A 24,762-nucleotide genomic window follows, 5' to 3' on the forward strand; every position below is an offset into this window, starting at 1 on the left:
ATTACTGAAATTCCTCCATACGTTTTTTACCTGTCCGCCAGAGGGCCGACATTCCAGTCGTGTTTGGCCGTTTGACATTTTGAGCAACAATGCTTCGCGATTGGTCGACGGGCAATGAACGTAAAAGAGGGGGAAAAAACTTGTTTGAAATTTTTTAGTTTGTAAAATACGATCGCGGAGTGGACGCGTCGAAAACTCCTCCCGTATTGTTTTGGTTCGGGATTGTTTCCGTCCCAGCACTCGCAAGAAAACCCAAAATGTGGAGGTGTACTCACGTTTTTTAATTAAAACTAATCCAGGTTACGAAACCGGCGCCGTTAATCGCCCGATCGCAGGTGGTTGTGCACGTCCGTTTTTCACCTGGGGCATGGCGTCACCGTTGCATTGCCAGACGTAGATTGCGAAGGGTTAATTTCGTCGGAAAATGAAGGTTACGGTGTGTTTTGGGAATGTCCGTGTGGTGGTACCTTGTGGAGATGGTGATATTTTGGTACGGGACCTGATTCGCGAGGCTACGTTACGTTACAAGAAAGCGATTGGCAAGGTAAGTTTTGTTTGTATTGTTGTCAAAATAAGTGAGGTTAAATCACCTAGGTAACTGTCATTTAAAGAGAAAAAAACTCAAAATTGGGGATGTTTTTGATTAAATTTACTTATTGTGTACTGTTTAAATACCGCGGATTCAAGAACTTTAAATGCAGTTTGTTTAGCATTTTACTGATTATAAGATCCTGTTAGATTATAGTTAATAGGGCCTATAGTGATTAGTACAGCAAAACTTTAGAGGTAAGAAAGTTAAAGGGTTTTAGCAACACATTTAAGTAAGTTTCACTGAGGGTATCCCATCTTTCTTTATATATTTTAAATGGAATATAACAGAACTAGTTGTTATTCACAAACTCTCCTTGACCATCTCAACAGAGAGAGTACAAACTCTTGCTTAGGAGCTACTGATTGTTAAGAAAATGTAAACATGCTGTTTGATATCTTTTTGTCAGGCAATTATCATCATACATGTGATGACTGAGGCATTCTGAGGTTACAACATAAATGAAACAATTTTACATCCATATAACAAAATTAAATAAGGATTACGAAAGTGAAGTTGTCCCTTTGTTGAAGCAATGGGATGCGGATAAGTAAGCGAACTTGGAGCACCCCCGCGCGAATTCCACGCAGAAGAAGCCCATCATCATATACATAATACAGGTCACGTCATTATTCTTGAAACAGCCAGCCAAGAGTAGCAACCTAGGTACATTTTCAACGGTCTTGAATCGATTGCTCATAGTGTATTCAATGCATGACTAAGATGGACACGCCTGTTTTACATGTTGAAAAAAGCGATTCCATGGTGTAAATTCAAATTAGGCACCAGGCTGGAATAAATAGGAGTTTGATGTAACAATGGAACATGGACTTTTGGGAACGGTTGTCTTTCACAGTGTAACTTGTCTGAATGTAGTAGCAGTGAGCCTTAAAGACAAGCTTAAAGAACTGTCTAATAGAAAAACCAAATATAATGTTCCATTGCTACTATTTTCATTCAGACAGTTAAATAATTTTCACAGTAAAGGGGTTTTACAAGTTTAATCCATTTGATTAATTTAATAACCAATGTTATCGCAAAATGGGAGTAACATACCATGTGATCATATTTCTAGGTATTACTGATTATTTTCAGATAAGTCTGTTTTGCCTTCAAATGTCAATTTTGGTACTGTAAATTGTGAAACAGTTTGATTTTAGAGGGGAAACAGACTGCATTTTTGTAGGTACTGCACTTGACTATTGAAATTCAATACTTTTGCCAGTGTTTAAGAGCTCAAAGTTCCTTCTTTTTTTTCTTTGGTAGTACCAAGAATTTCATGTTGTGGGTGGGTGTAACCGTATAACTGACCTCTCGCCGAAAACGACCAGGTTCCATTCCTTTGACCTGTCTTGGTATTTTAAGTTAATTATTTTAGTGATTGATGACAGGAAATTTTGCTCTGGTTGTGTCAACTTAAATATGCTTCAGTAATAAAAACCCCAAGAATATCACTATGCAGCCTAGTCAGCAAATTATAACATAAGAGATTTACATGCAGGCATGTAAGATTTGACTGACCCTGAACCTTACAAGGAGTTTGCTGCTAATGTTTTTAAAAGCTTTACTTTTCGCTTTGTCGTACTTTCAGTTTCAGTTACAGTTTTATACGCGAAGCAACTCGTCCCTCGCCTCAATTATGCCGAGGACTTTGCGGAGGATTATGCACAAGCGAATTTGAAATGTAAATGCTCCTTGGAGGTTTTTCAGTCTTGGTTAAGGTTACCCAATGATCGTCATTTTTTCGTATTCGGTTTTGTAGTAATTGTAACTTGATGGTGATCGTTTGACCGTTACGAACGGGTACCTAAACGTAAAGGAAGTCTGAGGACAGATGTTTCCATTTGTCAGGTGTTTAGATGTTTTTGTTTTCATTGCTTAGAGTTAGTCCAACTTGAAATTTGATTTTTAATAATTTGGTAACTGAAAACTGAATGATAATCTTTCTGTATGCCAAAATGGCTGTGACGTCATTTGACAGTTGATCACAAGATTTTAATCAGAGGAAGTGGTCACGTGACCAATAATCCGTTTTGGTTTTAGCACACTGACACATCACCTCACTTATAAAGTTTATCTTTGTCTAGCTAGAGCATGCATTGATTTTCAATAGTTCTCTCATCTTCTTATGTACAATTTTGACATTTCCATACTTGTATATAAGGGAGAAAGTAACTTAAGATACAAAATAATTTCATACATTTGCATTGATTTGTTTAAAAATTAGCTTCATAACTGGTCAAGGCTGAAAGATATCAAAAACGTGATTCATACCAATTCCCACATATTTTGAACCAAATACAAGAAACGCGAAACTAGGCTTGTTTGACCTGTTGTTGTTCGTGAACAGCAATTTCAGGTTATTTAAGAATAGTAAGAAATAGTTTTAATAGAATAATGTAACGCAAAAAGTGAACATTTGTTGTTCTACCACCACAAATTGCCATAATCTAACTGCAAAACTAACGGACTTCCACTCTGCAGGTATTTTAATAATATTATTTTAATGTGGTAGCTTAAAGGTACTGCTGACTGCACTAGTTAGGAGAAAACCTAGTCAAAAGAGAACTGAAGAAATTGATAGCATTTATGGACATATAAACTCGATGCACTCCGGCAGATGTCAGGTTGAATTATATTGAACGTAAATCAACTTAATTGAGTCGTTTTAAATAGGTGAATCAAAGGTCAAACTAATACAAAATTAGCTTAGTAATGAAAAAGTAATTAATTTAAATAAAAAGACAATGGATGAATGGGTATCATGATAGGCCTAGGTATACAAAAAAAGTGGGTTTTAATTTAGATTCAATGGTAAACAAGTTTTCCGGTTAATTGTGGATTTTTACAATGGCCGATCTACTTGTTATTGTGACTTACGTAAGACCCTGTAGAATTTTAATGAAAAAATAGAATATTTTTGTTTTAGTACACGTTCCAACGTATCTGTAGGAATTTGCACGTGCACGTAATGCAACTCCATTCATTACAAAACCAAACGTCGATGGTCGTACGACGCAATTGTTCTTAATACGGTTTGCCTTTGTTTATTGTTGGTGTTCTTTTGAGTCATCGTGTCTTAGATGCCTGCGACCGATTCCGACTTTTCCTTCCTTTTTGTCGTTGCTGAATCACAACCCGACCATTCTGTGCAAGAGAACCTTGATTATTGTTTTCTGCTAATTATATTGCTAACTCGAATTCCTTGCAGGACGTTGTACCACTTTAGGATTTCTGACTTCCGATCCAAACCAGGCATTCGTATTGATTATTACGATTGTCTCCGTTTCCTGTTTGAATTCTGTTAATAAAACACCCTGTAGGTTCTTATCACTCTATAATAATCAACTTCCATTCATTATCAAAGCCCGATTACTGAAACTGATCTGAAATTAAATCTCACAGTGCTTGTCTTTGTAAAGAGCTCCACCATAATAGATTTTTTTCTTTGATGGGTCTCTCGAGTTCTTTGCTTTAAAACAGATGGCATAGGAGCTTTCTTGAAAGATTTTGACCATGCAACTAAAAAGACGTTGTCCGCACCTGACGTTGATTGCGTTTTTAGGTTCTAAAGACAATGACTAGTTGGTGCAGATAGTTCCTAACTCAACGATGCCCAAAGGGCCTGGTTTTCGTCCTCGGGGTTGGTAATCAAGATTGTTTTTTTGACTCAGCCTTGCAGAACGACGTGATGTTCCCTTCCTTTATGGGCTGCACCTGCTTCCTTTTAATCGGCTACCTGCCCCATCTCCTACAGACCGAAACACATTTTTTTGTTTGTGTTCCATGTAAATGCTCTCTCCAGTATTATTGATGTGCTTGAGCTTAGTATTTTCAGGGTTTCATTATTGCATTGCCTTTAATGGGATTAGATTACGATTTCCGTCACTAATTACCCAAGGACTAGCATCATAACATCAGCCACAAATATTCTAATAAAGTAATAAAATTCCCCTGAATATGATGAAAACCAACTCCGTTGGATGTCCAATCTCGCTATGTGAAAAATAACATTCTTTAGCGTACGTGCATTAAATAACCGCAGCCAATGAAGTGCTCATGAAATATTATCCATGACACCTTATGATGAATCACAATACGAGAAAACCAGTGTCGGGGGTATTTTAAAGTGTTATACGCTGGGTAATTCATGCAGCTGCACTAAATATTGTATTTGTTTATTTATGAATATTGCGTCTTTGTGTTTTAAATTGCAAAATAATTACAAAAGCGTAACATTTTCCCGTCTCCACGCTCATACTCATACCGCCTATGCTATGCATTTTTATTAGATGTAAAAATATTATTTCCTGTTCGTCTTGTTTGTCATTAATTTCATTTTTGAGCTGTTTTTAGCATGAAAGTGATAAACTACTATTTGATTTACCCCATTACGATAAAGCTTTTTACACACCTGTATTTATTTGCTCTAGTTACATGCGATTCGTCCTTACTTCTTATCAGGTTGACGACTAGTTCCTAAGCTAAATTATAGTCGATAAGCCACCGTCGTCAGTTTTGTTACTATAAGCCTAATGGCTTTTGTTTCAGTCTTTCTACTGAAATTCACGTACAAGGAAAATACATATTATCCATGTCGCCACCGTTTCCTCTCCGCTGTTCTGCGAACACGTTCAAATTGCCATTTACGGGTTCTTTATTATAGGCAACCAATATTACGATCCTGGTTATTGTACAGTGTGATCGTGTGCGCTGATTATCTTGGAGCGTAATCGCCGCTTTAGTAATTTATTTTTAAACAAAAAGATCGTTAAATTAATGTTGACTGTTTAACAGGTTTGCGCCTTCGCCAACTTGTCCAATAAATTCACTGAACACGTTAACCTGCTAATAAATTCTTATTGTTCTATTGAGTGTTCATTGTGGAGGTTTATTCAATCATGGTTTACAAAAACGAAGCGTATCACGTATTTAAGAACTGTTTATTTTGATGACTGTTTGTTCATCAAGGATGAAAAAAATAATAAGCAAAAGCAGGGGTTTTTATTTAAGCTTTCAGTAGAGGGCGCTGACAAACAGTTTACACTAGTTATGCAACTATGCATACAAATCTAAGTTGATCTCTTATCTTTGACTCTAATGAAATGAATTATTAAGATTTGTAACGTCACTGCATTCATAAGAAACTTGATAGTAAGTCCATGTGTCCGGAATTTGCATAATCAGAGCAATGTTTGTAGTTTGTGATTGGTCAAAAAAGCAACAAACTGAAAGCTGCTTTTTTTGACCAATCACAAACTTCCAACTGTGTTTTGAGATTTACGCAAATGTTGCACATGTGTTTTATTGTGAACTTAGCAGCTTTACATTTTTTCCAATAACTTAAATCACAAACAGCTTAATTAAGTGTCAAGCTAATTACACAGGATACCTGTATGCAGTAAAATAAAGACAATTTCAAAAATGTAATAACAATGTGGTGACAATTATAATACTTAATTGTAGTCTTGATTGTACCACAAAAATATTTTTTAATAATAATAATAATAAACAATCTTTATTTCATTACGAAATGGGCTATCGACCGAAATGGTCTTTCTGCCCTTGTTTGTGTACATTTGTTGGTTTAGGCTTACTTTAAGTTGGTATAATATAATAATCTAAAATAAAGTATTGCAAACATTTATCTTAACCTAAAATTACATTTTGTAACATTTATTATTGTCTTAGTTGTGTTATGTTTGTAAGTGTTCGAGTAGAGTCGTCGATGGAAAAAGAAAACGGGATTGTCTTGTCTGTCTTGTGAGGCAAAGAGGATTTAGTATGGTCCAGTTCTGTTGGTTGTTTTTCCATTTGGAATATTTTTTATTATTTAGTAATATCAAGTCTATTCAAGGAATCTAAATCTGAAAAATACTCTGCATTTTAGTCTTGGTGATAGTAACAAAATTGCGCATTCACCATTTGTCAATAATTATAAGTTAGTAGTGCTAATTTCAGAGTTTTATTTTGTCACTTTAATCAGACCAAGAGTGACCAAGTTTATTAAATACAAGTACGTATGGAAATGATGGTGCAGCAAATTAACCTTATAAAGTAAAGCCAAAATTTGTTGCAAAATTCATGTCTTAGCTATATTAGAATATTTTCATTTTCAATCAAGAACCTTTGGTTTGGATTACAATTTCTTAAGTTATTTTTATTTTTGGTAGATCATTTTATTGGCTTCTTTTGTCTGGAGATTAATAAATCCATCTCTTGCCACAATTAAATTATTTATGATCAAGTTTATCTAGGCTTGTCAAAGACCTATAAATTACGTTTGGGCCTGTTTTAAAAATTCATTTATGTACGTAACTAATTAAAAATTATAACTGTACCTTGCATCACGGAGACGAGCATTTTGCCAACGCTACTTTCGCTTAAAGTGAAAATTTTAATAAGCGGGTGCCAGTGCTCTACCTTACGTGGATTTGGAGCTAATAACGTTAACAAATTAGCCCGGAGACAAAGTAAAAGTGATGCGACCGTAATAAAATAAGAATTGCAGGTTAGGCATAGATTATTTGATTAATATCACTGGTGTGTCATGTAAATGGAATTAGTTTGTTATCAACAAACATAGTGATAAAACAGCAACAACGGTTTGTTTACTTCTGTACCTCATCGTCTCGGCCTGGCGCTCCCACCAAAACGCGATCAGCTGACACCATAGTAGTACCACTAGTACCATAGTCGGTAGTCGGTACATAATCGGCGTCGGTACGCGTTGTTGTTTCGGCGCGCACAAAAAAAAAATTGCAACAGGTGCTGGTACGTGAATCGTGAATGTGGCAATATCGGCATTGTTCTGTGAAAATTTCATCTGCCCAGGGGTACGTGAAATTTTTTTCTGACCCGAATTGAATGGATTGTCCAGTTTTTGTAAACCGTTTCTAGTCGGGTGCAATCAGAACGCATTCCATGGGGTCAGTGAGTGTGTTGGGTGAACGGGTTCGCCATTGTCGACCGAGAATTATGGTCCACATAAATCTAGTATCAAGTACTTAGCAAATGCGGGTACGGAAACAGCCTAAAACGCAATTTCTGCTAAAAAAGTCAGTTTTGGTACCATAATCTCCCACGGTTAATGATTGTATGAAAAATAAGTTACTTAGGTAATAGTTCTTCTCCAGGAATTGTGATGGGTACAAAGTCCAGACACTTAAGTGGTATACAATTTTGAGTCCAGTCTATTTGAGTAGTATGTGTAACAATTAACAAATGGTCAAGCGTGAAATGGTTAGGCAGTCCTGGTATTTATTGATGTTCGAACATGCGAAGCTTTGAAATCCACAAAACCATATATCCGGTAGTCTTTAGTAGGTACCAGTTCCATCAAGCCCTGTTTTGTCAGATTTCCTATAATTTTCACTGTGATTCTTAAATGGTAGTTAATGATGTAACTTTTTTAACAGCTATTTTTAGGATAGAACAATACTGTTACGTACAATGAATCAATATAATTAAGATAACAAGCTTTATCTTGTTAAATATCAGTTTACACGTATTCAGCCCTTTGCCTGCGTTATAAGGTTTTTTGATCAGGAGGCCACAAAATCAAAACAAAGGCAATTTACGTTTTGGTAAAACCGTTTTAATTATTACTTGAATTTGCATTATGGTACTTTCAATTCCATTATAAAACAATCTACCATATGGCTGGTATTTAATTAAGACATGATTGGATCCTAAAACCTATAAACATGAAATGTGGGTATTTGTAAGCTTTGTAAATTAAACTTGAATTAATTTTGTAAATGTCTTGATGATAGATGATGTCGAAACCTGGACGAGTATGGAATGAGGAAATTCATTTATCCAGAATTTGTGTAATACTAATTAGTCTAATTCTGAAAAATCAAATTCTCAATAAACTTCCATATAAAGTAGTTCTTAAAAACCTTAATTGTAATTTAAACGAAATGATCATATTTTCCACTGATACCTTATCTCAATACACATTAAATATTCTATTATGATTTGTAGGGAAGATTCTTTGTAATTTATGACATTCTTTTCCAATGCTCACAGTAAATCAAATTTCCATGTTCACATAATGAAGCATTGACACTAACCCAACCTTTTTTTTCCTATTCTTTTCCGTCACTATTGTACGAAGATGCTGGAATGATTGAAATGACGCCCACCAGTTTAGCTACAGCAATTATGCTGGTTGCCGCATTACGAAACGCAGAATTAAATTACATTTCCTGAATTTTTCAAACGAAAGCAAAACTAATAAGTCGATTGTTCAAGTGGCTACTTACCTTACGTTGTTATATTTGTTCAATTAGTATTGCAATACAGAAGTTTGATTTATCACTGGCTTTCGCCTTCAATTTGCACTGAACGTTTCCCCGCCTCGCAAGGACACCGGAGAGCAAATTCCTTGACTTCCCCACACAATCCCTTCAAATCCGAGTTGCATTGCAATCCTTCAGGACACTTTGAGCAAGGTTCTCCTACAGTGTAGATGGGTTTCTCCTTGATGTTGCCCTGAGTCCCGTAATTGCATACCAAGTAGTATTTCAGCTGTTTTTCATTTTTACTGTCCGATAAACCACAGCTAGGGAAAAGCTTCAGTTACGGTTTAAGTTTTTTTCAATGCTTACCCAATGTGAGTGGTTTTTGCCCAAATCATTTGAGTGTAATGTCCGCTGGGTTTCTCGATTTTCTCCCATTTCAAGTAGGTATTTTCGGGAACGTTTTCGATTTCATTATACCAAGCCTCCACAGCTTGTTCTACAATACTTTTGATATTAACATCTTCAGGATTTTTACTGGAGAAAGTCTTCATGTAAATGTTTTGTCCGACTTTAGGAAAGTCAGGAACCGCTCTGCAGTCGTCGTGATTAAAATCGCATTGTCTGGAGTGGCACCTGGCCACATACTCCAAATGCACGTGCCACTGCAATATGCTCATATCAGCCGCTTTACGCACTTTGTCCGGAACTCTCTTTTCCTCACCTAAAATATCACCATTATGCAAAACAACCCAGAATACTCGAAGGTACCTAGAGCAATTAGGTTTCTCTTCTTGTTGTGCAACTCGATTAAGTAATCTTTCATCTCCTTGTTGAAGTAACGGGTGGATTCGCAGTGTTCGATGGGAGGACAGTAGATGCCCCATTTGCAAATCGTGTGCAGATCTTTCACTTTGCATCCCTCCATGTCACACCATTTCACGTCGTTGATTAGCATTCCTTGAATTAAAGTTGTTAAAATGTGCAGATAAACTGATGGTAGTAATGACCACATATTTGAATGTGTCAGAATTATTCAGTTAGGGTTAGGTCTGTTTTACAGGTGTGTAATTTTGTGTTTAAAAGTGTTGAAACAAGAGATTATACAAGAATCTGAATAAGTAAAACAAGGCTTTAAATAATGTAAAAAATCTATTGTAGCACTTAATGGATAAAGTATGTATAGGTATTATCCTAGTTATAGTCCATGCAATGCAGTATTAAGAAGGAAACTCCAATCATTTCGACACGGCTTAATGCTCTCTGCTTGTTAATTTATTATTATTATTATACATTATCATATTCCTAGGTCGTAATTAGTTTACCGCTTTGCCAGCAACTTGCTGTGCATATTAATAATTGATACTGACAACACAATGTGTGGTGGGACAACCTAACAACCTGCGCCATCGTTTACATCTTTTAAACTGATGAAGCTAATCCAGATTGGTAACGTTAAATAACGAACCAACCAGGAATTAGCGTTGCATTAATTAAACAAATCATTTGTTCTGTCTAATTAAACAGAACGTACCAGAAATACACACAGAAGAGGCTTTGGCGCTAGTTACGCTATTTAAGCTATTTCCCATGAGGCGTTTGACCCCAGACGCGGTTACTTTACATAGCCGCTAATTTTGTGGCTTGTTACTTTTTTGCATTTATCAAGTAAATGCTTCATTCAGTTGCTAAATAGTCGTACAAATGAAGACAGAATAATACCCTTACTCTTGTTAAAACAATGGCAATCCGAGCTTCACTCCTACTTACTTATCATATCGTTATCTATGTTGATCTAGACTACAATATGAGAGCTAGACTTAGTACACGCGAAGCAGGAACAATGTGCGGATTATAATATACAAAAACTGTAAATGGTGAAATGTTCGATAGCTGTCAAACTTTGAGCGGCGGCCCCAAGTGTACGGAAGTGGCTGAGAAAATAGTGCAACTGTTCGGGTGGCGAACGCAAAGTTATAATGTGGAGAAGCTGCAAAGGAACGTGGCCGGAAGGTCCACCACCAGGATATCGATAACCAGGACTAAACCAAAAAATGAAAAAAATGAAGACAGTAAGGTATGTCAGTTGTGTATGACTGTTTCTGATTGGTGAAGAAAAAGCTGAATGTTGCTTTTTCTTGACCAATCAGAAACTACCCGCTGTGCTGAGTTCTTGTATTACTTACTTCTCGATACACATTACTAAGATTGGCATTACCGGTAAAAGTAATTTTACTACTTTTACAAGAAAAAAAAAGAAAACCTAGACCATTAGATTAATGTGCATTAATGGACAGGCTATTCTATGTGGTCGACCAAACGTCTTATTGTACTAGTAACCCACTTGCTTTTGCGAGAAACCAGAATCGCTTTCCATCAACTTAATTGATTATCATTTTCTTTTACCAAAAGCGCGAAACGAATCTGCTTAACTAGTTTTCGGCTTGATTACTACATTTTGTTGGCTTGGAATTGTCTTAACGGTGACTGCCTGGCAATTTCCGAGGTGGTCGTTTTGGAATTCCATCGTACTGCCCCGAGGTTAAATAGCAGCAAAAGAGATTTTGCATTTATAACCTGTAGGCAACCTTCAAAGGTAAACCGGCCAGCCTACGGATAGAATGTAGTACCCCAGAGCGGTACTACATTTTCTTGATCACTGACAATGTTTATTGTCTAAGTACGCCACTGTCAGATGTAATTGATATTCGATTTCTTTGGAGAACTTTTCTTTTTAAAAAGAGTCGCTCTCAAAGCGATTTAAGTGCCTCTATTTTAAACGATAATTACCAACAAGTTTGCTCAAAACTGTTGTTATAATCTTAATGAGTGACAATGATTGTATTGCCACGCCACACAGGCTTAAGTGTGTAATTTTTATGTCTTTAGGCTTGGTTTTTATCTTAATTGTTTCCATGTGTAAAAATAAACAGACATGCAACTAAGACTGATTGTAAATATGTGATTAAGCAGGCGTCAGTATTATTGTTTGTGCAATAGGCACCACAATGTTATTATTTAGGAGCTGATTTTAAACTGTTTAAAGGTACTAGACGAGCAATTAATTGCAGAAATTCTCTGTGATGACAGTCATAATCATATATTTTTAATGGGGTGTTTTCATTTCAAAAAAACTTATGACTACCAAACTCATGTTAAGTATCATGAATTATAGTACTGTAGTAAATAATCTTCAATCACACTACAGGACGTATTTTTTCAAAAAAACTGCTCTGGGAAATGCCATCTCCCTTATTATTATCCCAACGTTCGTGTCGATAATAATGCAGGTCAATATACCAGGACGAGGACACAAAACGAACTAAGACTTTAATGGGAATTTCAAAAATGCCGTAATAGTCATAATTTTGATGGCAGACGCCATAAAGGTCGCGGGAACTGGACCGCCCGCACCAACTCAAACTTAAATATAAAACTATGTCACCCTGTATACCGTTGTCTTCATCGATTTCGTATTTACTAAGCCAAGGTGCGGATCCACTAAACCGTTTAAGAGGATTATTTGAAATTTCTAGGGCATTTCAGTTAAGGATGCAGTTTACCAGGCACCAGTTTGTCAAGACCTTCTTGTTAATTTCACATAATGATGACAATTAAAAATATACTTCGCGTTTGTGATTCTCCGGTTAAGTATTCACTTCAGAGGAAAAAAATCCTGAAATCTACACGTGAAGCTAAAAGCTGTGTTTACGAGCCTTCAATTGAGAGTATCGTAGAACATGTGGAAGATAAGAAGCAGGTAACTTGTTTGATAATTTGTAGACTCCCAGTAATGGTAACGAATTTCCTGGTTTGCAGGCGATTAAATCGATTTCAGAAAGTTAATTAATTTCGTGAAATTTGCTACTAATTATCGATCACCCGCTGTTTAATTTCGTTCGATAGATTTGTTTAGCGTGTAAAAGTTCCACCGGACGACGACATTCTGCATAATTGACTTCATTAGGAGAAAGCAATTATTCGCGTAAAGGTTTCACTTATTTATGACCGTATAATGTTACTCGGATGGACCACGGCAAGAAAATTACTAATTAGGTGACTTGATTGTCTATGTGAGAAAATCGTTTGTATCGATTGTCGTTCAATTAAAATTAGATTAGTAGTTTTTGGTCTAGGAATGTGATCCTAATTATTTTAATTTTTTGAAGAATTTCATATTCTAAACAACAACAAACACTATTGAATTTGTAATCTAATATTGTAATACTTTAAATACGGTAACACAAAACGAGAATACTTAAATGTTTACATAGTGAAGCACGTAAGAAATCAATTTATTGAGGTTAAACACAAAGCAAATCCACATGTGTAGTATTTGCGTAAATTACAGCACTATTGTGTGTGATTGGTCAAGAAAAAGCAGCAAGCTGAAAGCTGCTTTTCTTGACAAATCACAAACTATAGCCACTGTGTTAAGTTTTTACTCAAATGCTGCTCCTTAATACCGCCAATTTTAAAATAGTAAAAATTGCATACATATTATATTTGGTTATACATTTTTTATAATTCACATATGAATGAAATCCGGATGAAATTTAATGGTTTGTCAGAAATTCGTGGTTCCCATGACGAAACCTCCGCCGGTCGTCCCCAAGGCCGCAAGTACCAGACCTTAACGCGTTTTTCACGCCGGATTGACTTAAGAAACACTTTGCAAGCAAATTTTTTACAAGAGACCGTCACGGTTCGACACTCCTTCACATATGGCCGTCACGATAGTTTTTCCTACGCAGTTTCGCCGATTTCTTCTTAGCAAACAAACCTCTCTAACGGTTATAGAAGAAAATTAATAAAGATACTTAGTCGTACATTTAGACTCCAAATATGTAATAAAGTTATGAGTGTCGTCTTGAGCATAGAAATGAATTGTGCTGAGCAACAATGGGACCGGATATCCGTCAGATTAACTTGCTAAAACAGGCCACAAAAGTGATTAGCTATACTACATAGATAAGAATGCTCAGGAATGCTGTGGTACCTCATATCACACCTCCTCTTTTCCATCAACTCATTAGGTATTCACGTGTATGTCCCATACTTGGTTAAAAATAAACTAGGTGTGGTGCACTGATTGTGGTACTTTGGTCGTGCCAATATGGCGCACCTAATCTTATTCGAGCCGTTTGGGATTCTTTGCAAAGAAACCTCGGGTACAATACACTTTCTCATAATTTGTTTCCATTGTTTCTACACACGCTGATGAATATGATTTGAGTCTCTTTTTTTTGATATTGATAACATTCGAAAGTCTGCTACTGCCTTTTATAGCTTTTCCGTCCAGTTTTTTTTCTTTCATTCTGGTTGGATATGTTCATTGGTCTTTCAGCAGTCGTCGTTAAAAGTGAATGGAGGTGATTAGGTGAAAGCGAATCTCGAATGAAATAATAGAAAAAGAGACAGACACCATGTGCCACTTGAACTTAGATAAGTCACTTTCATAGCGAATTCAACCACCTAGTAAAATCAAAAGCATAAGTACTAACGTCACATTTAAAAATAGTCTCGAAAACAATAAATAATCCTCATATGGATTATAAGTTTAACTATAATTTTTCGCGCCCGTTTTATGGTTCACTGTAATTTTTATTACTCACCTTATCCACTATAGTTTTTGCGTATTGTTCATGACTGAATTTAATGAGTAACTAATGACGAGTTGCAATTAGGCACACATATAGCAGCGCAGCGCTCGTTGAAACCTAGAAATTCGCAAACCAAGAAATTATTTCGTTTTCTCACGGCTCACAATCAATTTTTTCTATAGAGTATTGCCGGTTTCTAAACTACCATATTTTAACTTGTTTACGTTCATTTCTGTTAGCACAAACTCACTCACGCGATTTAAAACGAATTGAGAAACGTACATGTATGGTGGTGCAATACGACAACAATTTTGATTTATATGAAAGTTGGTTTAGTATTTACTATTAAGTCATTAATAGTTTTTTTGACTACTGAATCTATTTCAGAGCCCTGATGCCTGGGTGTCAGTGCACAATCTCCAGTCTCAAGGTGGAGGTATCCTAGACCCCGACGACCGACTCAGTGACGTAGCTGATGACAGAGAACAAATTCTAGCCAGTTTCGAAGATGGAGAAGGATCGCACATCCACCATGGAGGTGGTGATGGGGCAAGTGGCAGCTCAGTGGGAACTGGCAGTCCTGATATTTTCCATGTAAGTTCTTTCATTATTCCTAACTACCTAGATAGTAATAATCACTGTGGCAGGATGGAGAACATAAATACGGTCCTTCATATCCGCGTACCGACATCGAAGTGACCGGCGAACAAATAGCATCGGGAGTACCGAGTTTGCAAGTCCGAAGAGGTAGCGAGCCCACTTTGAACCAGCTTCCGGTGGGGCCTCCCGCTCCTTCGGAACATAAAAGATGGAGTGCCGCCCCGTTAATTCTGGAACCACCAATCAGTACTACTTACCACAGTACTGACTGGATTGACGACAGTAAAGACGATGAGAGTTCCGGGTTTAAACGGATTGCTCGTGATGGCAGTAATCGGTTGTCGATGCAGTTTCTCGGAGACGGTCCTGGGTGAGTTTTTAATGTATAGTTTAAAACAGGGTTGTCTTATATCCGTTGATCCCTAGGTACCGATGGGCAGAAGCTGCAGAACGACTTGCTAATTCCAAGTCTCACACAAGCACATCTTTACCTAGAGAAAGTAGGAGAAAAGAGCCCTTAGGGCAAGCGAATAGCAGCCCTACGTCCTGGCCATCCGAAAAAACCGAGTTTGTTGTTATAAGGAATCAGCCTGGACCTCTTGGTACGTTCAGTACTTAACTATGTTATTACTTACTTATCATCAATGAACAGGTATTCATGTGGTACCGGATTATGACGGTTCAGGCAAAGACAGGGGACTGCTGGTTCAAGGAATTGAACCAGGTGGTAGAATAGACAGAGACGGTCGTCTAGCCATTTTCGATAGGATAGTAGAAATTAACGGTCAGAATTTAATCAACACCCCCTTCCAAAGAGTGCAAGAGATCTTCAAATTGTCACTCATATCTCCAGAGTTAAGACTGAAAGTAGTTAAGGCCTCCGGTTTGGAGAGTTTGCGACGACCTCCTCTACCTATCTATCCAAATTGTCGCGACAAGGAAAACAATGTCGGAATGGTGGAAGGAGAACAGAAACGTAAGGTGGTTTTTGTCAAAAGATAACATTTATGTATACTGGTTTTGTGTAGAGAGTACAAATACTAAAATAGCCACGGTGTCACCCACGAAGAAGGTTCCAGCCATATCCAAGAATCTGAAAGGGTTACTGACGGCAAACACAAGAAGAATAGGGAGAAAAATTGAAATTGAGCTGGTGAAAGGTCCCAGAGGACTTGGATTTAGTATAACCACTAGAGATAATCCAGCTGGTGGAAACTGTCCTATCTACATTAAAAACATCATACCTGAGGTTAGTTGATTGTTATTAGATGAACTATAGAATAACCAGACTTTTACAAAATAATCAATCGCTATAATTAGGGAGCAGCCGTAGAGGATGGAAGACTGAAAATAGGTGATAGACTGTTACAAGTGAACGATGACGAGATGACCGGTAAAAGTCAATCAGAAGCCGTCGCCATATTACGTAAAGTTCCTACTGGTAGCAAAGTTAAGATAGTCGTGTCAAGACAAGAGGATGTCCCAGTCAATAGTGGACTTCCTCGAGTGATGGTAAGTAGCTCCCAAATCCGAGTTATACCAGTGTTAATCGTACAGTTTTTTTGCGTTCAAACTGGAACTCGTGTACCGTCCGCTTTCTGTGAGTTTAAAACCTTTTCCCTCCCCCAATCAGGGCATTGAAGAAGCCGACGAGAAAGAAGAACCGATGATTCATAGCAACGGCCATCAAGAGACACCGCCCAACATACCACCGTTGCCGCAAAGTCACTTGCTGCAGAACCGATCGCACGAAAACTTGATCGGCTCGGTGGCAAAAATCGTGTCTCAGTTTCAGGAAGCTGCCAACATAAATCACAACGTAATTTTGTTTCCCTATTTTATATCTGTTTGTGGCCTTTGTGTCTATCCTTGTAGTTTGTCGCATGACTGTAGCTTTCCTGACTAATTCTTTAACCAGCTTCCACAGTGGAAGTATTTATATAACTCTTACGTCATCTACGATCTTCATTTCATGTCGCATAGTTTTAGTTCTGTGTTTTTCTTCATTCATCGTAATTTGTTTCCTAGCTAGTTTTAATTTTTTATCCGGAAGTTTATAATGTCAATTTAATATTTTAAGGCACCAGACAAAAACGATGTCTCGATGGTTTTTCCTTGGAAACATCGAGAAATTCTCACTTTCAACATTCCAGTCCACGATTCTGAAAAAGCTGGTCTCGGGATAAGTGTCAAAGGGAAAACTAGCGAGTCAGGTAAGTGACAAGGACTCACTTTCACTGTTATCTTCTAACACATATTTGTGTAGGTGATTTAGGTATTTTCATAAAAAGTGTGATTAATGGTGGTGCGGCGTCCAGAGATAAAAGACTCAGAACAAACGATCAACTGTTGAACGTCAACGGAATTTCGTTGCTTCAACAGTCAAATAGTGACGCCATGGAAACGTTACGCAAAGCAATGCTGCACACTGAAGGTCCTGTACCAGGCAATATTACCTTGACTATTGCAAGGAAAGCATCTTCACCTGGTTCGTCTAGGAATAGGTCTAACGAGAGTTTGTTAAATGCGTCGCAGACCTCTCAGGTAATGTTGTTAAGTTTACTTTCAGGGTGTTGTTATAAATGGTATTATAATTAGGAACTCTACAACTCGCAGGAAAATTCCGCAGAGAATTCCAATTCAAACGCTTCAAACGGCTCGACCAATACTGTGATTTACAATCCGCATCCAAATGGAGTTCCCAGTCAACTTAATCCTATGCAGACTTGGAATCCCGTCTTAGAAAGGCTTACTGGTATGCTTCGAATCTGATTTTTAAATTCAGTTTTTAATATTTTTCGGACGAAATCCAGGTAAGCAACAACTTAGGAATGAAAGCTACTACAAAGCCACTCACGACACTTGGAGCAACAGCATGCTAGCAAATAACAGTGCCTTTGGCAACTCAACAACTGTCAACATAACTAATGCCGAACCAATTTTAATTGAAGACGAGTATGGATCTAGAGTCATTGCTATACAGAATCAGCAGCAGTACGTTGGCTAATTCATTCAAAAAGAATAACATCTAAATAAATACTGTTTTATTTATACAATAGATTAAATGTTCACATGGCCAATCGACTGAACGGTAACTCTACGGAGAACCGGAAAGACCACGAGCCGGACGGAAAATCACTTGGAACTACCATGGGTGACAAAAGTACTGATCCAGCATCCCAGACCACCTTACAAAGCACAGACGCTACATACGCTAGTCAGCTGAGCTTAGAGAATCCCCAGGGATTTTCTAGGTTAGTTCATAGTGATTATTCATAGGTTATATCCCGAGACGTTCAAGTTTTATCGGGTAAACTGTGCATAGGTGATTTTTTGCAAAATTTTGCTTGGAAAATGATTGAGACTAAATAATTCGACGATAAAATCCTGAGACCGCAGGTCGAAGGTTTTTTTCCAAAGAATTATTTAGTCGAAACCATTTGCCTAAAAGAAAAATTTTGCAAAAAACCTACCAATGCACATTTTACGTGCAATAAAACGTGAACGCCGAGGGGTATATGTCAAGATTATTTCCTGAAAACTCACATTTTAGTTTATTAACAAGAAAACACCTTAGTTAGAACACAAATACTAAACTAAACGTGATGAAATTAATGATAATATTGAACTCACCCCAGCAGACGACAGATTTTCGTTCAGCCATGTATATTTTTGTTTACATTTCAGATTGACAATCAGACGTCATAATATTTTAATTTATGTAATTTTTTAATGTACGTTATAGTAATTTATTAATTGTTAATATTGAAGAAAATAGCTTAAATTTTATATGTGTCTAAATCCCGTTTCGTTTAATATCAAATGTTCTTCAAAAAAACGTATTCGAAAAAGGTAGGAGGTGTTTATTCGGGGGTAATATCCCTAGTGCATTTAATTTTTCCGGAAAAACGAGTTTCTAAGTAATTTGTTTTAACAAATAGCTTGAGCCAGGGTGGTTTTAAAAATCATCCGAGTCGAAGACGAGGAATTTGTTAAAACAAATTACTTAGAAACGAGTATTCCAATTTTTCCACAGGAAAAATTAGATGCACGAGGGATATTTGGTAAGATTATTTCCTGAGTTAAATAAACATTTTATTTTAATTAAAACAATAAGAACAATAATTAATAGGAACAATAACTAACAAGCTAGAAAGGGTAACACTATTCTTTATGTTGTTGTGAGGAGTGTGCAATTTTTTCGATTTTTTTTCTGGAAAAACTGCTGACAGCTAAGTTGACAGTTGTTGACAAGTGATTTTTCCACTTAAAATTTACATTTGTTATACTAATTCTTGATAGCGATTGGTCAAAATTGATAGGAAGGAAATAATCGGGGGTAATTGCACAAGTGCATAAAAATTACCGATAATTTAGCATGAAAATTTGTTATCTCTGAACTGCACGAGTTTATTTTCATATTTTTTTGGCGAAAGAGCCCGACACCGAAGGTGGAGGGCTTTTTTAGAAAAAAATATGAAAATGACCGAATGCAGTTTGCAAAGATAACAAGTTTGAACGCAGAATTATCAGGTCATTTTTAAGGCACGAATGTAATTTTGGGGAATATTTCCCGAATAAAGAAAATGTTTTGGTTTTGCTGCAACTATAGATTGCTCAATGGAGCTCAATGAACAAGTTCCAAACCGTTCATTAATTTATTGTTGACATCGCGTTTGACATTGTTTGGTTATAAAAAGTCAAAAAACTGCGCAAAGACAACAATTAGTGTACTAGCAATAGGCTCTACAACAATGCAGTCGTTATAGATACGTACAGTGCAATTATCGAAATGCAATTATCACTTTAGAATGCAATTATCGCTGTCATTTTGGTGAAAATGCACTGCTCATATGGGACATTTAACACATGAGGGAAATATTCGCTGTCATTCTGGTGAAAATGCACTGCTCATATGGGACATTTAACACATGAGGGAAATATTCGGGGGCAATACCACAAGAGCTCAGATTTAGCCGGATAATTTTTGTGCAGTTTTGTACCATAAAGAAAGTATGAGAAGGCAAGCGGAAAAATTATCCTGTTCAAAATCTGAGCTCGAATGGTATTTGATAAGACAATTCCATGAATATAATCAATAATATGATAAGACTGCCACTTCCTTGTACTGGCAGAAATACATTTTTCTGGTTCTTGAAAATCAACAGCAAAATTTATCCGATTTTTTTATCCGCTAGCAAACTCTCTTCCTTCCTTATTAGCCGATAGCAAACCGTGTTTTGATGACGTATATATGGCATTTTTAGTACATGAGTGGAATTGTCGCTGTCATTCTGGTGAAAATGCACTGTTCATATGGGACATTTAACACATGAGGGAAATATTCAGTGTAAAATTTTAGCAACTAGGGATTTATTCAGTATATAACGGCTCTCATTGGTCGAACTAGAAAGGTTCTTTGAATTTTATTGGCTGCTAGTACAATGAGGGAAATAATCATCATAACTCGTTGTAAATGTATTTTTTTAGGGACGCTTTTGGTAGGCAAAGTATGTCTGAGAAGCGACACGCCACTTTAGACGCTAAAAGTACGGACACTTACCAGCGGACCAAGAAAATGAGGGAAGAAAGAATAAAAAAACAATGTAAGTTAGCTTGACGTCATTTTAGGTGTTGGTTTGATGTGCTTAGTTTGTGGCTAATTATTGTTGTCTCATTTTCATGGTAAAACAGCTAATATAGTGCGAGTTGGCTCAGTGGAATCAGTCATAAGCGTAAATCGATCATCAGAACATCCCGAATGTAAGCATTGTTTTATGTTACTTTTCGTACAACATTACCTACTATACATATTGAGTTTTGGGTACATGTGTACTAATAATAACTAGAAAGATACACTCTTAGTGCTCTATGTGCTAGTGATTTTAATAACTTGCTGGGATTTTTGAGTAGCTACGTTTTACTGTTTTAGATGCTGACAAATTGACTGAGCTAGGTCCCTCTCTGGGCATGAAGAAGTCTTCCAGTCTAGAGTCATTACAGACTATGGTGCAGGAGGTAAAATCACTTTATTTTGTCGAGTACATTCTCTAAAAATGCATTTTGCTAATATGCAGATTCAGATGCAGGAAGAGGGCGACCCAGCTTATAGTTACAGGGGTCCTTCAGGAGCTCTTAAAGTTATTCGCGGTAAAGGATGTGAGGAAAGCTTTAGGGCTGCAGTGGTGGACCCGAATCACCGCAGCGAAGTCGGTAAGTGACAGAAGACACCTCAATTTTTTTTAAATTTAAGTGAATATAATCTGTTATTTTAGGGGCGAAAAAACATTGGCTATTGGATGGGCCTGTTGAAGAACGAGAAATTGATGGTTTTACTAATGTCAGAGGTGCTCCAAGACAGTCTTCCTTAAATGCCGCCATTGATGGAAAAAATAAGGCAGCCAAGAAAAAATCAGGAATTTTCAAGGGGATTGGCTCAATGTTCCGGTAATTAGATAACAACCACAGATTGTTTTGCAGGACTTCACATGTATTGTTACAGATTTGGAAAGCATCGAAAGATTGACTTGGCTGAACCTGTTCAGCAATATCACCAAAAAACTGAATTTGACGCGAATTCCAACGTGTCCCAATACTCTCAGCAGTCACACGGGTCTCAGAATCAAAGCAATCAACAGCAAAATGAAGATAGTCAAAGCCATCACTCACAGAGTTCTCATAACACTGATAACAGCCAGCAAAGGCAAGCTCAACAAGGTCAGTATCATATAGAGTAAACTGTTTTTTTTTGTGTTTTGTAAACTGTTAAAAAATAAATTTGAACTTTGATTTAACAGAAAGACTACAAGAACAGAACACGTCGTCCACAAATCAAAATCAGAGTCAATCAAGCAATTATCAACAGCGAGAACAACAAATCCAACGGGAACCGATCTACCAGAGGCAGGGTTACGTACACAGGCATCCCGAACAGGTCCAGGTTATTCCCGAGAATGCTGTAGCGCCTCCAGTAAAATTCAGACAAAATTCGGATCACAGAAGAAACGATCGGGATTTTGGCAGACAACGACAACATCGCCATACTTATTATCAATCAGATGAACGCGATACTATTTATGATAGAGCACCTCAGGTATATGCTCTTTTAATAACGTCTAAATTGTGTTTGTATTTATAATTAATATTGTAGCATCAAAATAGAGGCGAGACGCAATATGGAGAATTTGGACGGCCCGGTAGCAGATCAGGAATAACGGAAGTGGCTCCTGGAGTTCCATTCACACATTATGTAAACTACAACGAACTACAAACTCATCTCAGGTAAAAACAATGTTTTATATAGAAAAAGTATCCTCACACTCAAACAGCCTCAATGTTATGTCAATATTGTGTCTAACATTATGTTTGCATGACCTGGGGTTAATGATGCTGTTCTTTCTCTTATTTGTGTCTGCGTCACTTGAGGACTTGACAAAAAAAAAGGGGAAAAAGCGCAAATTGGCTTTTCTACCTTTATCCCACTCTGTGTCGTATGATAATCATCCATAACCATACATGTGTGTATTGTCTCTCGTAGCCGTGGCAAAGAATCGTTGTCTGACAGTCAGATAGTGCAGATGCGTCTGCAGGTTCAACAGCAAAGGTTAAAGGTGGAGGAAGAGAGGTACGCACCAATGTCATTTTTATCTTTGAGTTTGAGCATAGACGTACGGAGCACTGATTGTTTTTATGTTTGTGGCCTGGTCAGCGGTGGCGGATTGCTTGTTTTGTATATCTAATTTGGTTTTTCTGGTAATTGTTTACCTGACGTAGTCAAAAGATTTGCTTAGCTTTAGTGAGTATTATACTTTTTGGTTTGGTTTAGTAATTGTTATTCCACTCAGTTAAACATTAGTTTTTGACTACAATTTTATTGATACACAGAAAACGTATTTTGAACTGTTAAATCAAACTATAGGATAGTTTGTATTTTGTACTGTTTCAAAAATACGTTTTCTTTTATTATACATTCAAATCTGTTCCAACTATGATTTTTAAATGTATATTGTTCATTTTAGATTTCTTTTCTAAGTTTCTGGATTCTGAGATACAGTAGTTTTCTTTACTCTTCCCAAGACAAAATAGTATTAAAATCAACCCTTATTTGCACTGAATTAGACTAAAATGTTTGAACTTATTTTCTGCTGTCGTAGAACTTATCATGCTACTAATTTGCAACTGGTTTGTTAGTAGACTTGAACCACACTTTATTTTCCAAAACTTGCAGCCGAAAACAGCACCAGTACCATTCACAAAGACAACCAAGACCAGACAGCCAAACGCGACCTGCTTCGAATTACTATGAGTACGAGACCGTGCAGTCGGTGTTAAATAGTCGGCAGATTCGTCAAACCAATCCACAAGTACATAGCAGTAATCAGTCGGGTTCGTCTCACAACAACGTCTATTTGCAACATGACCGGCAAAATAATAATTTAATGATGAGCCAAAGTAGGCAGCAAAATGTTAGGCATAATGGTAATGTGAATTCGAGACAAGGAACGCCGCCTCATCGCGGTCCGTTTGTGACGCAGGTAACCATAGGGGAGCATCAGAAAAACGGAACCAAAGTGTAAATGGTTCCAAAATAGTGATTTTAGGAATTCCTTGAAACATTCCGTGTTCTCCAAAAAAGTCATTGTGTACAGCAGAATTTAGTTTGTAATCATATTACTACTTGTGATTTTTATAATATTTAAGGTGATAATAAGAGTAAACGAATTGTTTAGTTACAGTTTTAATTTGTATTTTAACTATTCTTACTGATTTATTGTGTATTATTGTAGCAGTATTTTAATTTCGTTTGGCTATTGCCTAAAAAATTTATTATCATTTCTAGTTTTGTTTAGATTGATGTAAAATACAGAATGACTGTTATTGAAATTCTAAATCTGAATGTAATTTTAATTTGTAGATTTTATTCCGTGTATATAGTCGAGATATTTTATATTGTATATATAAATGAAGACTTTATTTTATATTCATAAGATGACAATAAAATGTTTATTCTTTATAAATTGCAATCATTCAGTTTTATTTGTATTAATAAACACCTGCCTGATTCCCACGAAATATTTAGGTATCAAGTCTTGGAAGTACAATTAAATTTGTACGTTGTAAAAAGAAAGTAGTTGTAAAAACAAACAAACTAACTCTATTAAAATAAAGAAAATACTCTTTAAATAACATTTACACTTATAGGACTTTTTTTAATTTTATTATTTTATATTTCAACAACTTATTCATAAGTGAGATTCTATTGGTTTCTTGTGCTGTGAGTAGAAGCCAAAATAGTAAATTTGTATGGAATAACTTTTTTGATTGGCGCCTACTTTACTTTTTTGACATTCATTCACAGCACAATCAATTAGTTAATTAACCAATCAATATTCATTTTTTTTTTTCAAAAACTGTTAATTTGTGGTTGGAACACAAAATTCCATAGTTAGATCAAATCTTCACATTTTTTGTTGAGTTTTGGGAATATGGTATAAATGTAGTTTCAGAGGGTCTACTGAAACTAGGAAAATGTGGTCTATGAGAAAAAAAAAAGTTTGGAAACCTCTGCTCTAGTTTTGTTTCTGATTAATTTTGATACTACCACCTTATAGGTATAATAAAAAAAATAACCGTGTTTTTGGTAGGTGATGGAGACAACATATTTGGCTTGGCGCGCCACAATTTATATAGGAAAGGCAACAAAACGAGCGCGACAATTCAGTTC

The 24,762-nt window shown here is 36.5% G+C and overlaps 2 protein-coding genes across 12 annotated transcripts; one reads left to right on the forward strand and one right to left on the reverse strand.

The window, feature by feature from the left end:
- Nucleotides 1–187: 187 nt before the first annotated feature.
- Nucleotides 188–24,061, forward strand: baz (par-3 family cell polarity regulator). 7 transcript variants are annotated; one of them, XM_081979266.1, is made up of 24 exons: nucleotides 7,261–7,425; nucleotides 10,635–10,912; nucleotides 14,826–15,032; nucleotides 15,086–15,408; nucleotides 15,465–15,640; nucleotides 15,691–16,014; nucleotides 16,067–16,287; nucleotides 16,359–16,550; nucleotides 16,672–16,857; nucleotides 17,119–17,251; nucleotides 17,305–17,582; nucleotides 17,655–17,793; nucleotides 17,852–18,032; nucleotides 18,098–18,292; nucleotides 20,529–20,644; nucleotides 20,733–20,801; nucleotides 20,971–21,056; nucleotides 21,116–21,251; nucleotides 21,314–21,485; nucleotides 21,541–21,755; nucleotides 21,836–22,131; nucleotides 22,189–22,319; nucleotides 22,576–22,662; nucleotides 23,266–24,061. In XM_081979266.1, exons 2-24 carry the CDS (start codon nucleotides 10,718–10,720, stop codon nucleotides 23,612–23,614), a joined length of 4,407 nt encoding a protein of 1,468 aa, XP_081835392.1. In that variant the 5' UTR covers nucleotides 7,261–7,425; nucleotides 10,635–10,717; the 3' UTR covers nucleotides 23,615–24,061. The 7 variants fall into 7 exon arrangements, with proteins under 7 accessions (XP_081835397.1, XP_081835394.1, XP_081835392.1 ...); XM_081979265.1 differs by having other exon boundaries at nucleotides 7,263–7,425; nucleotides 17,637–17,793; XM_081979271.1 differs by lacking the exons at nucleotides 7,261–7,425; nucleotides 10,635–10,912 and adding an exon at nucleotides 188–544.
- LOC145728782 (venom allergen 5 2-like) lies at nucleotides 7,782–9,859 on the reverse strand. Of its 5 annotated transcripts, none has more exons than XR_014178166.1 (4): nucleotides 9,607–9,859; nucleotides 9,205–9,559; nucleotides 8,860–9,140; nucleotides 7,782–7,934 (listed from the first exon to the last, which is right to left on the reverse strand). XR_014178166.1 is itself a non-coding variant. In XM_081979277.1 (3 exons), the coding sequence occupies exons 1-3, from the start codon at nucleotides 9,848–9,850 to the stop codon at nucleotides 8,912–8,914; spliced, it is 846 nt and encodes a 281-aa protein (XP_081835403.1). In that variant the 5' UTR covers nucleotides 9,851–9,859; the 3' UTR covers nucleotides 8,840–8,911. The 5 variants fall into 5 exon arrangements, 1 of the variants encoding a protein (XP_081835403.1); XR_014178163.1 differs by having other exon boundaries at nucleotides 7,783–7,934; nucleotides 8,860–9,158; XR_014178164.1 differs by having other exon boundaries at nucleotides 7,811–7,951; nucleotides 8,860–9,158.
- Nucleotides 24,062–24,762: the final 701 nt, after the last annotated feature.

Source organism: Ips typographus, linkage group LG4 (assembly GCF_016097725.1).
Source record: "Ips typographus isolate SLU linkage group LG4, UJ_Ityp_2.0, whole genome shotgun sequence".
Lineage (NCBI taxonomy): Eukaryota > Metazoa > Arthropoda > Insecta > Coleoptera > Curculionidae > Ips > Ips typographus.

Coding starts and splice junctions, on each gene's coding strand:
- LOC145728782 (XM_081979277.1), bottom strand. CDS start 9,850: ATGTGGTCATTACTACCATCAGTTTATCTGCACATTTTAACAACTTTA. Junction 9,560..9,606: donor GAGAAACCTAATTGCTCTAG/GTACCTTCGAGT, acceptor GTGATATTTTAG/GTGAGGAAAAGAGAGTTCCG. Junction 9,159..9,204: donor GCAAAAACCACTCACATTGG/GTAAGCATTGAA, acceptor GCTTTTCCCTAG/CTGTGGTTTATCGGACAGTA.
- baz (XM_081979265.1), top strand. CDS start 10,718: ATGTTCGATAGCTGTCAAACTTTGAGCGGCGGCCCCAAGTGTACGGAA. Junction 15,409..15,464: donor TTTCTCGGAGACGGTCCTGG/GTGAGTTTTTAA, acceptor GTTGATCCCTAG/GTACCGATGGGCAGAAGCTG. Junction 16,858..17,118: donor CTGCCAACATAAATCACAAC/GTAATTTTGTTT, acceptor TAATATTTTAAG/GCACCAGACAAAAACGATGT.